The sequence below is a fragment of the Phyllopteryx taeniolatus genome, chromosome 19 (assembly GCF_024500385.1).
Source record: "Phyllopteryx taeniolatus isolate TA_2022b chromosome 19, UOR_Ptae_1.2, whole genome shotgun sequence".
Lineage (NCBI taxonomy): Eukaryota > Metazoa > Chordata > Actinopteri > Syngnathiformes > Syngnathidae > Phyllopteryx > Phyllopteryx taeniolatus.
In genome coordinates this window covers 10,324,404-10,340,357 of record NC_084520.1, presented here as the reverse complement: position 1 = coordinate 10,340,357, position 15,954 = coordinate 10,324,404, and the positions used below count along the sequence as shown (strand labels likewise).

At 42.3% G+C, this 15,954-nt stretch overlaps 1 protein-coding gene across 19 annotated transcripts in view; it reads right to left on the bottom strand.

The window, feature by feature from the left end:
- The window catches only part of LOC133469674 (calcium/calmodulin-dependent protein kinase type II subunit gamma), a 46,744-nt gene that overhangs the window by 16,610 nt on the left and 14,180 nt on the right, over positions 1–15,954 (bottom strand). For 14 of the 19 annotated variants that reach the window (XM_061756999.1, XM_061757006.1, XM_061757002.1 and 11 more), the window contains exons 4-13: positions 13,874–13,928; positions 13,689–13,754; positions 12,623–12,695; positions 11,438–11,540; positions 8,297–8,380; positions 7,833–7,927; positions 6,911–7,033; positions 6,674–6,757; positions 2,761–2,803; positions 1,702–1,764 (exon numbers count right to left, since the gene is read on the bottom strand). In XM_061756999.1, the coding sequence (XP_061612983.1) occupies positions 1,702–1,764; positions 2,761–2,803; positions 6,674–6,757; positions 6,911–7,033; positions 7,833–7,927; positions 8,297–8,380; positions 11,438–11,540; positions 12,623–12,695; positions 13,689–13,754; positions 13,874–13,928 (789 nt within the window). The remainder of the gene's footprint in view (positions 1–1,701; positions 1,765–2,760; positions 2,804–6,673; positions 6,758–6,910; positions 7,034–7,832; positions 7,928–8,296; positions 8,381–11,437; positions 11,541–12,622; positions 12,696–13,688; positions 13,755–13,873; positions 13,929–15,954) is intronic. The other 5 variants (XM_061757001.1, XM_061757017.1, XM_061757007.1 and 2 more) reach the window with 1 other exon arrangement.

Genomic DNA, 15,954 nt, shown 5'->3' with positions numbered 1-15,954 from the left:
TACTCCCTACATGTCCATGGAATAATGTTTATATTAAACGCTCTTCATATGGCAACACAACTGGGAAAAACAAACTACATGCAGTTCCGAAAAATGTTACATTCATGAAATAAAATGGCATAAAAGGCAGGACAACAAATCGCAATCTTCATCGTTCAGCCCTAGTTTGATGCATTCCTTCATGGAGGCATGTGTGGTAAGTACTAAAACAGATTACCGGAGAGGGACGGGGGACGAGAGAATCATTCGGAAGCCCACCTTCCGTTTCACATCAAAAGCTCTCATCCCCCAAAACCCCTCCCCCTTTTCCAACATCCGCATCTTATCCCTCCCCAGCAGACCCAGGTCCGACGATGGCAGCACGCCAACCCAGCTCTTGCCGGCCCCCTGCAGTGTCAGTTCCCCGCCCCCAGGATACATCGCCCCTCCTCATCCCATGCAGCCCCCGAGCTCATCCTCACAAGCGCACGCCTGCTCGGAGAGTGCCCAGGGGTCAGCCGGAGGTCGGGATGGAGCTTGTCAGATGTGGCGACATAGCTCATTTTTGGAGATGGAATGAGTGTGGTGGAATTTGTGGCAGTGGTGGTGGTCAAGTGGGTAACAAAGGGTGTAGAGGGTGAGGCTGAGATGTGGAAAAAAAATGCTCTGAGTTGAACTGATTATCATTAAATGATGCATTGAATGTGATTTTCTTGCATTCATTCAAATTAGACAATTTATTCCTTGTGGGCAGGGTATCTGCATGTTTAAGAAAGTCACATTAAAAGACCTTTTAAAGTCCGCCCACTCATTAAATATGACACTTGAAGTGCGCCGTATGGTCTCAATCATATACTTTGAATGTAGAAAAAAAGTTCCTTTCACGACATGGAACCCCTAGCCGTTCGCCATTTACCTACTCGTTTTTCTCTGTGCAACCTATCCTTAATTACTGACAGAACAACTCATATGCATTTGCGATTTGAGTGATCTTTGTAACACTAAGATGCCATAAGATGGTGCCATAGCCCTGACTACTAGGAACGTAGTAATTGGTCTAAAGAAAGTACTGTATGTTGAAGTGATACATTTCGACTGAGAGACTAACATTTTTGTGTCTGGGACGAGCGAGTTTAGCCTGGGTTGTTAGTCTAAGGGAGTGAGTTTTTCCTGCATGTACACGCGTACATCTGTAAGCAATTTTTTTTAAAGGTAATGTTGAAAGATGAGTTTGAAATGATATTTAAGTGTTATGGGATCATGTTTGCAGTATATGTGTTGAACTACAAATACAGGAAAGTATATGCATATATTTTACAGATTCATGAAACAAATTATTTTCAGAAGGCCAAATCCTACCTAATTTCCATATTAAAAAAACACTGATCGTTTCTTTTGTAATATTTTCATTTATTGAGATCAATTGTGCGTTTATTAGCTGTAAACTACAATCATCCAAATTATTTTTAAAAAAACTACATACGTTTCACTTTTTGAATTGAACTAATGAAATTAAACATCACCGATATTCAAATTTGTTGAGATGCATCTGTACATATGCATTTTTTTAAAATTTTTTTTAACTTGAATATTTTTTATTTACCATATAAAGGGATCAGCGTACAGCCTGTGTGGATGAGCTAAATGTGTGTTCATGACAAAAGAAAGTGTGTGTGTGTGACTGTAGCGAGGAAGTGGACGGGCGTGTCTTCTGGGACGTACCTTCCTGAGCCAGTGAGGCAGTGGAGGAGGCGGCAGCAGCAGAGTTGGTATGCTGCCGGCCCACTATTGGACAAGAAATGCTACAGTTGGGAGGTGCTATGCAAATTGCGCTTTCGACCGCGGGGGGCCTAGGAAGCCATGGGGCATGCGGATTAAAGCTCAACTACATATCACCAGCGCTTGATAGAAGTGGACTGGAAGCAAAAATAAAGAGGTGCACCCCCGTGGTTTCCTAGGCCTCGGGTCGAAATCACAACCCATGGAATAAACAAAATTAAGAAAACTAAACAAAAACCTTGGAATAAGGCCCCAAAACAAGTCACTCTCAGTAGCAGGCCCAGATAAAAATCCCAATCTTGTTTTCACGACACCACACTTGACCCTATACAGGTGTGTGTGTGTGTATATATATATATATATATATATATATATATATATATATATATATAAATACATACATATACATACATACATACATACACACACACACACACATTATATATACACAACCACTATCACTTTGTCCCTATACAGGTGTGTGTGTGTGTATGTATATATATATATATATATATATATATATATATATATATATATATATATATATATATATATATATACACACACACACACACATGTATACACACACAAACACAATCTTGCAAACATGCAAATGCTCAACAGGCAGCAGAAAAAAAGGATACGCAAACACACACTCAGACAAACACACCCACACACGCACACACACACGCGCGCACACACACACACACACACACTCCCTCTCAGACACCACACACAGACACACAAAGGGAGAAAAATATTAGCATGGACAAAGACAAGTGACATCTAGATACAGTCAATAATATATGTCTGCTACATCACAATCATATTCAAGTTATTCCTTGTTTGTGCATTAATGTTATTTTAAAGGTGTGCATGTGTGGTAAGGAAGGAGGGAGGGGAGGTGCAGAAGACTCCAACACTATCCATCAATCATCAAATCGATCATCTCCTTGCTCTGCATGTGCTGCGTGGGGAGCGGAGGGCGAAGGGCACACCCACCTGAGAAGTTTCTGGACACCAGCATGGTGGTGAGGATGGCTCCCTGCACGAGGAAGAAGACAAGGAGGAGGGGGAGCGAGGAAAATAATTAAAACAGGAGATCGTCTTCTCTTTCTTACCTCTCTGTGCTCTGTTTCTAAATACAAATGCAATGGCTCAGGACATCTACTTTCTAACACTTGTGATATAAGTGAATAACGCAGCTCTGTGTGAAATGTGTTTTGACACACTGGAGTAGTTCAAAGCTGCCTCAGCCTGCCTCATAAGAACATTTAGCTCAGTCGAATTGGGAGCTTTGTGAGTTAAATCGGAAAATCAGCTCGAAATGCACGGCCGTAGACAACCAAATTGCCATATATACCATGAACGTGAAGTACGATTGAGTCTGAACGAGGAATGGGAAAACCATCAACATGCAAACTCCACACAGGCGGGGCCGGGGATTGAACCCCGGTCCTCAGAACTGTGAGGCTGACGCTCTAACCAGTCGTCCACCGTGCCGCCAGCATTGTTAATTTTACTCTTTATTTACACTAAATCAATTGATCAATTATTTGATGAGCTAATTGAATAGAAAATCAATTACAATTACAAATACCTTATATACATTTTAATCAACCAATTTCAGGCACAAAATGGCTAAATCTATGCAAAATACAAACCCCAATTCCAGTTAAAATGGGGCGTTGTGTAAAATGTAAATTAAAAAAACAATACAATGATTTGCAAATCCTTTTCAACCTATATTCAATTGAATAGACTTCAAAGACAAGATATTTTATGTTCAAACTGATGACAGTTTTTTTTTTTTTTTTTTTAAACAAATATTCTCTCATTTTGAATTTGATGCCTGTAAAACTTTCCAAATAAAGCTGCAACAGGAGCAAAAGACTGGGAAAGTTGAGGAATGCTCAAAAAACACCTGTTTGGAACATTCCACAGGTGAACAGGTTACTTGGAAACAGGTGAGTGTCTTGATTGGGTATAAAAGGGGCATCACCGAAAGGCTCAGTTGTTCACAAACAAGGATGGGGTGAAGTTCATCACTTTGTGAACAACTGAGCAAATAGTCTAACAGTTTCAGAACAACATTTCTCAACATAAAATTGTAAAAGAATTTAGGTACGGTCATAATCAAATGATTCAGAAAATCTGGAGAAATCTTTGCACGTACGCGGCAAGGCCGAAAACCAACACTGAATGACCGTGATCTACGATCCCTCAGACGCCACTGCATTAAAAACCGGCATCATTGTGTAAAGGATATTGCCTGTACGTGGGCTCGGGAACACGTCAGAAAACCATTGTCAGTTAACACAGTTCATCACTACATCTACAAATGCAAGTTAAAACTGTACCATGCAAAGAAAAAGCCATACATCACAACACCCACTTCTCTTGGCCTAAGCTCATCTGAGATGAAAATGGAAATGTGTGTTGTGGTCTAACGAGTCCACAATTCAAATTGTTTTAGGAAATCATGGACGCTGTGTCCTCCGGGCCAAAGAGGAGAAGGATCATCTGGATTGTTATCAGCGCAAAGTTCAAAAGCCAGCATCTATGTTGGTATAGAGGTGTGTTGGTGCCCATGGCATGGGTAACTTGCACATCTGTGAAGGCATCATAAATGCTGAACGGTACATACAAGTTTCAAAGGAACATATGCTGCCATCCCAAGTTTTTTTCAGGAAGGTCCCTGCTTATTTCAGCAAGACAATGCCAAGCCACATTCTGCACATGCTACAACAGCATGGCTTCAAAGTAAAAGAGTGGAAGTACTAGACTGGCCTGCCAGCAGTCCAGACATGTCTCCTAGTGAAAATGTGTGGCACATTATGAAGTCCAAAATACGACAACTGAGACATCGGACTGTTGAGCAACTGAAGTTGTACATCAAGCAAGAATGGTAAAGAATTAGGCCTACAGAGCATTAAGAATAAGTGTCCTCAGTTCCCAAACACTTGAGTGTTTTTAAAAGGAAAGGTGATGTAACATTGTGGTAAACATGTCCCCTCTCCCAGCTTTTTTGGAACGTGTTGCAGGCATGAAATTCAAAATGACTGAATATTTCCCCAAAATTAAGTTGATCAGTGTGAACATTAAATATCTTGTCTTTGTGGTGGATTCAATTAAATATGGGTTGAAAAGGATTTGCAAATCACAACTTCATTTGAATAGGGGTTTGTATATAGCTAACTATTTTAATTTTTGGAATTACAGGACCCTTGATAATGGAAATGCTCAGTGGGCCAAACTAAAGAACGGAGTGGGCCGGACAGTATGTAACTGAAAGCGATACTTGAGAAAAAGACCCGTATTTTCCGCACTATAAGGCGCACTTAAAAGCCTTTCATTTTATCAAAAATCGACGGTGCGCCTTAGGTGTGCACTGATTTCCAAAATGATGTGTGAGTTTGGTAAGCGCTCGCTTGATTGACTGTCGTACCATTTCCCGCCGACATAGGGACGTAATACGTACACACTACGTACGCTGGCAGTGATAAGCCAATTAGAGAACATTACGTAAAGCTACGTACAGTACGCACGGTTACCTCCGCCACGCCTCCGGTAGGTATACTGCACTTCCGGTATGCTGCTAAACAACATTTGTTCGTTTTATGAAAAGGCGCCATCTCGCCATCCACGCAAGGACTACCGTGGCGCAGCAACTGCCAGCGAATTCCGACCGCTGGACATTGGTGTAAACAGGGCGTTCAAAGTGAAGTTGCGAGCGGCGTGGGAGCGATGGATGAGAGACGGCAAACACACCTTTACTAAGACTGGGAGACGAGTTACGCCACCATATGTGAATAGATTGTGTATGCCTGGGCTAAGGTATCTGCTTTGACTGTTGCTTTCACGAAAGCCGGCATTCATTGCTGAACAGCCAACAGGCAACGAGACTGACTCAAACAATGACGAGAGGGAACCCGGAATGTTTGATGGCAAATTTGCCCAGCTGTTCAAGTCAGATACAGAAGATGAGGGCTTCGATGGATTTGTGACAAAAAATTGATCAAAAAAATGAGTGTATTTTTATATACGTAGTAGAATAAAGTTCAACCAAACTCACTGTTTTGCTTCCGTTACCTTGTTTTAGCATGCGCCGAATAATACGGTGCGCCTTATGTATGGCTTAAGTACAAAAACAGACCCCGTAATTGAGACTGTGCCTTACAATCCGGTGCGCCTTATGGTGCGGAAAATACGGTACAACTTTTAACTTTGGTAAAAGTTTAGTTACCTTGTAGAATATTGAGTTAAGTCTTAAAAGTATATGAAATTTGCTGTATTTAAGTACCAAAAGCAATTAAGTGTTGGAAGTATTTAAGATGTGTGTTGGCTAACGAGCCAAGTTAGCCTAGCCATCACACGACGCTGGCCTCAAGCCCGAAGGCGCAAGAGAGGGGGGAAGAGAGAGGGACACACACACACACACACACACACACACACACACACACACACACACACACTCACTCTACCAGTGCCTCATATAAAGACTACTTGATTTTCTGTGTCTCATTTTCATGACCTCCCTAGACCAGTATCCCAACAATATCAGTACAGGCAGGACTATTCTTCCTCTTTGTGCTCCACGGTATCAGCCTTTGAGTCAACTAACAATTTATTTGGGTTTTTATTTTGTAGGAATGAGTAACGAAGATGGCTAGGGGCAATCTATCCAAGTAAAAGTATGCATATTCTTTAGGAAATCTAGTCGAGTAAATGTGACATTTGCCAGAAATATAAATGAAGTATAGACACCTGAAAATTCTACTTCCTTATAGATACAAATATAGGTAACTGTACTCTGTTACATTACAATACTGCCCATAGGCCAAACTTTGCCCACCCCTGATGTAAAGGTTTTATAAAGAATGCAAAATATAGAAGGTAAAGCTTCATTTGGTACCTTGAGTTTTCGGCGAGCGTTGAACTTGCGAAGACACTCAACAGTTTCCTGTCTGTGCATCATGGATGCCACTGTAGAGCGGTGCTGCAGGGAGGGGGAAAGAAAAAAGAAATGTCATACGTTTACACATGCAATGAGGCTGTTAAAAATGCCTTACTTAATATAGCAAGAGATGGGTAGTGATACCATTCAGACATTTTTTTTCCTCAATGATTTTGTTGTTTTGGAGTGACTTACGCAGACCCACGGGTGCTTGAGAGCCTGCTCGGCAGTGATTCTCTTGGCCGGGTTGATGGTCAACATCTGGTTGATCAGGTTCTTGGCCTCGGGGGTCACTGTGTCCCACTCAGGTGAGGGGAACTCAAAGGAATGACGTGTATTCACAAAAAGGCTGATTAGGATGTGCACACAGTAAACCCCGTTTCATTGCGGACGATACATTTCAGAGACACCCGCCATGATGAAAAGCTGCGATATAGCGAGACATAAAAAAAACATTTTATAGCTTTACACCTCTTACACAAAACATAAACCACAGCTTTTAAACATTGTATACGTAAAAAATTAAGCATAAAATGTATGTATTGTAGTGTTGGTACATGCATGTGCTTTTTGAGACGCAGTGAATAGTGGGGTGTGCCTGTGACGCCAGAGGGTCTGTGTGTGAGTGTCTAGGTGAGAGCGGTAGCTGATAACAGCTCCTGCATGACTATTTATTGTGTTGAGTTTTCCTGTTCTCCGGGCGTTTAATAAACGGCTGAAAAATGCATTGGCAACTGTGGCTCTCCTTTCCCACATCTGACGGCAATACAATAGGCAAAGGAAAACAAAAACTGATGGCTTAAAAAAACAGTAGAGCTAGGAAGTGAATAATGAACAGCAATATAGCAGGGGAACACTATTCAAATGTAAGTTAGGGGGTGTAACTTTTGTTTTAAACCGCACGCACGCACGCACACACGCACACACGCACACACACACACACACGCACACACGCACACACGCACACCTCTGCAATGCGTCAGGGAGGCTGATTGGATCAATAGCTTTGGACCAATTCTCAATTGGACACTATTAAACATTCAAAAACTGCTCAGGAAAGCCCTGTACTGTGCCCACGCAACACCTCCCAATTACACATGCATATAAAGACGCTTACATCGTAGGCCCCGGCTTTGATCTGCTGATAGAGCTTGTGCTGATCCTCATCCCAGAATGGAGGGTATCCAACTAATAATATATAGAGAATAACACCTGACAGAAGACATAAAACGTTATATGCAATAGCTTCATTTCATTAAAGACACTTGATCAATCGGCCCCTGAAAGAGTAGCGCAATAAATAAGTCATTTATGCAAAAATCTATCGCAGTAACTAACAGTGACAATTCCCTCGTGAATTGTGGGCGCTAAAAGTGAATGAAATTGAAAACTAAAATTCTAAATAAATTCATTCACTGAGCACTAGAATGTAACAGCATATACCCAGTATTGGACCCTTGGCTAGGATTAGCGGTGCTATCATGCTATCCTGATTATATCCATTGAGCGATACAGTAACATCCAAACTATCACATCACAATCTGAAAAATTAAAAGGCATTACTCATGGAGGTCGACTCACCACAAGCCCATATGTCCACAGGCTTGCCGTAGGGGTCCTTCCGAAGGACTTCCGGGGAGAGATAGCCAGGCGTGCCCGCAAAACCTTCCCGACAGGAAAAAAAAGCCACAGGACACAATTGAGCAATATCTTTTTTTATTACTCATCAAGGCTGTTTTACTGTACTTATGTGAAGGGGGTTGGATGGCGGTGGGGTTTCGGACCCCGCTGACCCTTCCGGAATCTAATGCAAGGCCAGATTATGACGGCGTGGAGTCACAAGCAAATGCCCGTTAATCATCTGGCCTGTGCTTAAAAGTCAGCCAAATGCTCGCCGCTCGGCCCCGTGCCAAGACACAGTGAACTAAGCGTGAACTGGACTCAGTGTGTGCATGTGTGAAGAAACAAACGTTCACACCAATTTGTTTTGGTCTGGATGAAATGTGCAGCACGCAACAAGGCCACCAGGGCCATTGCTTGTGTTTTGATCTCAATAATCATTAAAAAAAATAAATTTATCGTTATTGAAATTTTTTTTGCAGATGTCAGATTAGTTCAATGGATCTAACACGGAAGCTTTCTGAAGAATTTTGAGATTAATCAAGATGGAAATAACTTTGTTAACCCTCCCCGTAACATTTGTTTCTCAGGAACAGCAATAGTGTTCTTGGGTAAATTTGACCCAGGGCTTCCAAAAGTGCCTGAAACCAACCATTTCATAGCAAATATGTGAAATGAACCATTGATGCCAAGCAGAAGAAGTTTCGTAATGGAAAAAAACTAGTACTTTAAATTGTATTTCTTTACCTTTAAAAAGGGGTCAATTTGACCAAAATCATAAGATGGCTAAATAAACAAATGTATTCCTTAAGGAAGTGGTTCTCAACTGTTGTCACCCTGAGACCTGCATTTTCCTTCTGTCGCTAAGTCGTGACCGACCTTTCCAATAGTAAAGAACAATAAAGACTATAATTGTTCAAAAACAGCCTTTGAAAACACATGTACAGGTATCACATTTTTAACCATAACTACACATGCTTATATGTTCAAAGCACCTTATTTGAAGCTGAGGTGAGGGTGAACATGATAACTGCATGTACGAATAATATCTAGGCACTGATCTCTTTTTAGGAAATGAAGGCTGCAGACCAAACCATGACAGTTTTAACAGTCTGAATTATACTATGCAAACACCAATGGCATTCTTTAAATGTTTAAATACCCCAAGCAATTAAGTTTGTAACACTCCTTTTAAATGTGTTATTTTACAAATAATAGGCAGGTCTGACTTGGGATGCACATTCAATATTTCACTGCTGGCAGTGACGTAACCTGAATTTGTATGCGGAACGTGCCATAGTCTATCACTTACCAATGCTAACGTAGTACTAAAGCCATAATTACAATAAATATTTGTCATTTTTGAAAATCTGTTGACGACCCACCCAAAATGGGTCTGCGACCCGCTTTCGGGTCCAGACTCCCAACCCACCAGTTGAGAATCACTGCCTTAAAGGATTAACTACATTTACATCTCCTGACCAACATGCATGTTTGCATGCATGCATCTTGTATCATGTGCAATTCATCACTACATCTACAAATGTAAGGCAGCAGAAAAATCTAGCGGGTCCAGCTAACCATCATGTACCATGTCTTGTAAATTCAATGTTTTTTATGCAAACATAATTACTGTGAAATGTCCATATATGCACAATAATTCTGATAGAATGTTTGAGATTTTCCCAAAATTTAAGTTATCAGTTGCTCTACAAAAAAAAAAGCAGCTTACACAAATTCAAACATTCAAGTCCAAGTTCTTAGCTGTATAACATATACACACACATACTATATATGCATATATATACACACACATATGAACATATACAAATATATACGCATATATATATATATATATACATACATATACACACACTTATACTTGTACATACATACACACATATACTTACAGTGGGTATGGAAAGTTTTTAAATTAAATTTTTCACTGTTATATTGCAGCCAGAAAGAAGACCCCAAAGATCACTGTGGCAGAGCTCCAGAGATGCAGTCGGGAGATGGGAGAAAGTTCTAGAAAGTCAACCATCACTGCAGCCCTCCACCAGTCGTGGCTTTATGGCAGAGTGGCCCAACGGAAGCCTCTCCTCAGTGCAAGACACATGAAAACCCACATGGAGTTTGCTAAAAAAACACCTGAAGGACTCAAAGATGGGAAGAAATAGGTTCTCTGGTCTGAGGAGACCAAGATATAATTTTTTGGCCTTAATTCTAAGCGGTATGTGTGAAGAAAACCAGACACTGCTCATCACCTGTCCAATACAGTCCCAACAGTAAAGCATGGTGGTGGCAGCATCATGCTGTGGGGGTGTTTTTCAGCTGCAGGGACAGGACGACTGGTTGCAATCGAAGGAAAGATGAATGCGGCCAAGTACAGGGATATCATGGATGAAAGCCATCGCCAGCGTGCCAAGGACCTCAGACAGGGCCAAAGGTTCACATTCTAACAAGACAATGACCATAACCACACAGCTAAAATAACGAAGGAGTGGCTTCAGAACAACTGCGTGACTGTTCTTGAATGGCCCAGCCAGAACCCCGACTTAAACCCAATTGAGCATCTCTGAAGAGACCTGAAAATGGCTGTCCACCAACGTTCACCATCCAACCTGACAGAACTGGAGAGGAACTGCGAGGAGGAATGGCAGAGAATCCCCAAATCCCGGTGTGAAAAACCTGTTGCATTATTCTCAAAAAGACTCGTGGCTGTATTAGCTCAAAAGGGTGCTTCTACTAAATACTGAGCAAAGGGTCTGAATACATATGGCTGTGTGATATTTATTTTTCTTTTTTAATAAATCTGCAAAAATTTCAACAATTCCATTTTTTTTCTGTCAAAAGAAAATGCTGTTTTTCAAATGGCTGCAATATAACAAATAGCAAATGGCTGCACTATAACAAAGTGAAAAATTGAAGGGGTCTGAATACTTTCCGTACCCACTGTATATCTACAGTATACACACACACACATATATATAAACACACACACATATATATATATATACATATATATATATATATATATATATATATTTTTTTGTTTTTGTTTTGTTTTGTTTTAAATGACTGACGTCTGTGCTTTCTCACCGAACCAAGCCTGCTGGTCTCCCTGCACCTCAATAGCCAGGCCAAAGTCTGCCAGCTTCACTGCAGCTCCCTTCATCTTACTGGCCAACAACAGGTTCTCAGGCTGGGGAACACACGCACGCACACACGGTGAAGCAGAATGCAAGACAGAAGATCAAGACTGTGAGAGACAGCTAGTGTCAAAAATACATGATGTATCCAATGTGGCTCAATGTGTGTGTGTGTGTGTGTGCGTGTGTGTGTGTGTGTGTGTGTGGAGGGGGCGGTAAATGTGCGAGAGCGCGCAGTGATGGCAGGGGAAAGTGGGTGGGCACAAGCAGAGAAAGCGGACGGGTGGGTTGAGAATCTCCACAGCAGCAGCAACAGCAGCAGCACCTTATATGGACGTGAGCCCATCGCCATAGAAACCACCGGGGAGTTATTTAGGCAGCGCCGCAGACGGCATGCTAAATGGAAAGTGTACTTACCGAGAGGCAGCGAGTGTGGCGGTGCTCTAAATGGCCGTTGTTTGGGCAGGAGGACATAAAGGGTCTGCAGTAAAAGCCCGCTCAGGATAAAAGACCAACAAATCAGACGAGCAGAGCCACCATAATTGCGTTACGCTCTGACAAAGAGGATTTTTTATTTTTTTTGCCACGCTACATAAAATCCAAATAATTATTACTGTATTTTTACTATCCTCCAAGGCCACATTGTCATCATCGCCTCAAAGTAGGTTGAAGGCAAAAGAGGAGCCGTTTAAGTCAATCAGCAAGCTGGGGAGACAAGCTCCTCCCCCCGTGCATGCACACTACGCGGGTGGCGTGATGTCACACGAGTAGTCCTGGCAACTTCAGCGGTTCATCTATCTCTCCACCACCCACCCATGTCAGTATAACGTGCTGTGTGTGAGTCCTTGTTTTTTCCTTGCCATAGGTGACACACACACGCGCACACACACACTGGTCACGTGGCCATGACTCATCATCTGTGATAACTAATACGGAGGATGAACCAGCGGATGCGAGAGGGAAAAAGAAGAAAAAGCAGGACAAAAAGAAGGCAAGCCAGGGAAAGCGAGTGATGGAGCAACCGGGAGCCATCTGTGTGTTGCCATGGCCACGAGCAGAGGTGTGTGTGTGTGTGTGTGTGTGTGTGTGTGCCTGCGCATGCATGTGGTTGTCACGGAAACGGGCAGCCACTCACCTTGAGGTCTCTGTGCACAATATCATGCTGGTGGATATGATTGACACTCTCCAAGATCTGACTAATGCAATGACTGTGGGGGGAGGAAAAAAAGGCAAAGATCGACATGTCGGATGATATATAATAATAATTTTTTTTTTTTTTTTTTTTTTTAAAGCCTGATTATAACAGATGTATTACATTGCCTTAGTTTGCTATTAATAGATGTTAAAGAAATTAATGAATGGGAATTTTCACTTGCATTCACACATTGTGGGCGCTATGCAGCAGAATGGGCCGCTGCATTAATGGTGGCAATAATGCACATGAAATCATGTCCAAACAAGAAGAAAGAGTGCACGCTGCTCTAAGTTGCATAACGAGCCTTTAGCAAACAAGGCCTTCTCCCTCTGAGACATAACACAGGCATTGCAGTTTAAACAATCGATACTACAGGAACGCGTGTGGGAAGCCATCTTAATAACGGGGGCGTCCAAGCAAGCTGCCGTTATTCCTTCGTCCCGTCCACGTTTTTACACTCACCCCGTGACCGTGCTGGCTCTTATATAAAAACATTTAAAATTCCCCTCCTGCCAGCAGCCCCAAACGCTTTAATATGACTGTCCGACGCCGTGTGCGGTGTCAGGCCTCAGGAGTCCCCTTGCTCCAGGCTCATGTTCATGTCACGTCTCTGCAAAAGGTTAGCGTCGGCAAGGTCGCTTGAGAAGAGCGGCTGAGGCCTAATTTGAATGTAAGAGAGTGTGAGAGGGGGTTTTGGTGTCTCTTAAACACCTACCCTTGTGTGCAAGACGACGCAAAGAGCGCGAATCCAGTTGTCCAAGCAACTCTCTAAGCTGCGCACCACCCAGACAGCACGAGGAAACTCGAGGAGGAAGATGAGAGTTAAATGTCAAGGAAAACACGAAAAAGAGATTCAAAGCGGCCACCACGTGCGAGCGGAGGGCTCGAAGCCGTCCTGAGAAACGCCTCATTTGTCATTGTGAATGCCAGCGTTGAATTTACAAGCCCTATCTATAAAAGAGAGGCAGGCATGAAACATAAATGACGCCATTGATGAAGCGCGTACCTGGCGTCGGCCTCACTGTAGTACTCTCTGGCTACGATGTCTTCAAAAAGCTCCCCTCCTGTCACCCTGGGGGGGAAGGTTAGCGAGGAGAGAGTGTGCTTAGCATACACAAACAAGCCGCAGTCACGCACATGGGCAAAATGTCAATGTGTGCGCGCGTGTGTGTGTATTCACAATATACTCACAGGTCAAAGACGAGGTAATGAAAGCCCTCCTCTGAAATGCTATCATGCAGTCGCACTGAAAGACAAGAAGGGAGACGGCACTTGTGGATTAGTACACATGCCACTTAAAAAGGAGACGTCATATAATTTGTCGGTTTTGAGCGGGTTGTCCAGTGTAATACAAATAAGTCATTAATAAAAAAACAAACAAACAAAAAAAACAGGTGGAGATATAGTAGTGGTTAGCATGTCTGCTTCACAGTTCTGAGGTTCAGGGTTCGAATACTGACTGCTGTGTGGAGTTTGCATGTTCTCCAACTTCTTGCAGAGGTTTTTATTCAGGTACTCCAGAGGGTCATTGAAGACTAAATTGTCCATAGGTGTGAATGTAAGTGTGGATGGTTATTTGTCTATATATGCCCTGCAATTGGCTGGCGACAAGTCCAGGGTGCACCACACATCTCTCACCCAAAGTCATATGGGATTGGCTCCAGCTCACCAGCCACCCTGAGGAGGACAAGCGCTAAAGAAATGAATGGACAGATGCATTGTTTTGGAGTTTTACTCCCTTAATGTCCCTTCTTCAGCAGCTAAAACACATTCTCAGTAGATTTTAAGTCGGGCGATTGAATTGGCATGTCTAAAACCTTCCATTCTTGCCCCCTGATGAACTCCTTAGTTGTTTTGGCGGTATGTTTTGAGTAATTACAGGGGCTCCTCAATCTCTTTTATTCCTATGGCAGTGATGTAACCTAGAGGTCAGCACTTGTGCCTCACGGTGGTTCTGGGTTTGAATTTCAGGCTTTCCTGTGTGGAGTTTGCAGGTTCACCCTGTGCTTGCATGGGTTTTCTCTGGGTACTCCACAAGCACTATGGATGGATGGAATATTCCATGGCTTCTCACGGTGGCACTCATGAAAGTGGCTTTTACAATGATCTTTTCCTCAAAAATGGCTGAATATTTATTTAATATTATTGATATAGTATTCATATTTAATACACAGCCTAGTGGGTAAGTAGCTCAACGACGACCATTTTGTTTCAACTCGAGACACACTGTCAAGATGCTAGGAGGCTGCATCTTGACGTCGCATGATGTAACTGGAAAATTTGCCCTTTGAAGGACCTCTGGACAATACGTTGATGAGTAAGGAAGAGGGCTCATGACAGAGTACGAACAAGCCACAATGTTAGGCGCACACGACCGGATAAAATCTAATGAAAGAGATGCATGGAAAATTTGGCACCAGGTAAAAGAAACGCCTATTTGTAGACGAGCACATTGTATCCCACCGGCATCCTCCAAGTACGTCCCCTATATCGCAAATAACGTAAGGTGACTTACTCATTACCAGAGTCAAACTTTCGCCACAGAGTTTTGTTTAACGAATAATATTTTGGTTGAACTACACAATGTTTTTGAGGCATTTGACGTTTGTAGGTTCCACTATAATGATAATAAAAAGGGCTGGGTGATTCTAGGTTATTAGTGTTTTCTTTAAATTCATTAATTTAAAAAAAATATGTATTTTAGCAGTTTCCATGGATCAAAGTGAGTCTCTTCTGACGTGCACTGTTGTTTACCCTACCAATGTGGCTGCAAACAGAGAGGATCCCGATTACAAAAGCAAAATCAGTGTTGCAAACATCGTGACTTTTCCGACCCTTTTAGCGACTGTTTTTCAAAGTAAGTGACTAGTGATTTAATTGCAACTAAGAAACAGACCATATGCGTGGAAAATGTTTTACATTGCTTGCATGTGACAAGAAACGAGCCTGGTGGAAGGCAATCAGGCAATCAACGGCAGTGAATATTGCAAAAGCAGGGATTTATCTACGTTTGCTCAAAATGAGGAATGGATTTTTTGTGGAAAAAGATCCATATTGCAACAGCCCTAGTCAGAACACAAAAAAAAACCTGCCCTCTTCTTTCTGTGATACAGAGCCACAAAAACATTGATGTCTTCCATTTTTGTTTCCCATGTCAACATCCTCTTCTTCCACTGCGTTGCTATGGGGTCCTCCTATTCACGTTGCTGACGCAGCTAACGGCACATAAGGGATTACACCCGTCCAAACTGAAATGGTGTGAACTGTACAGG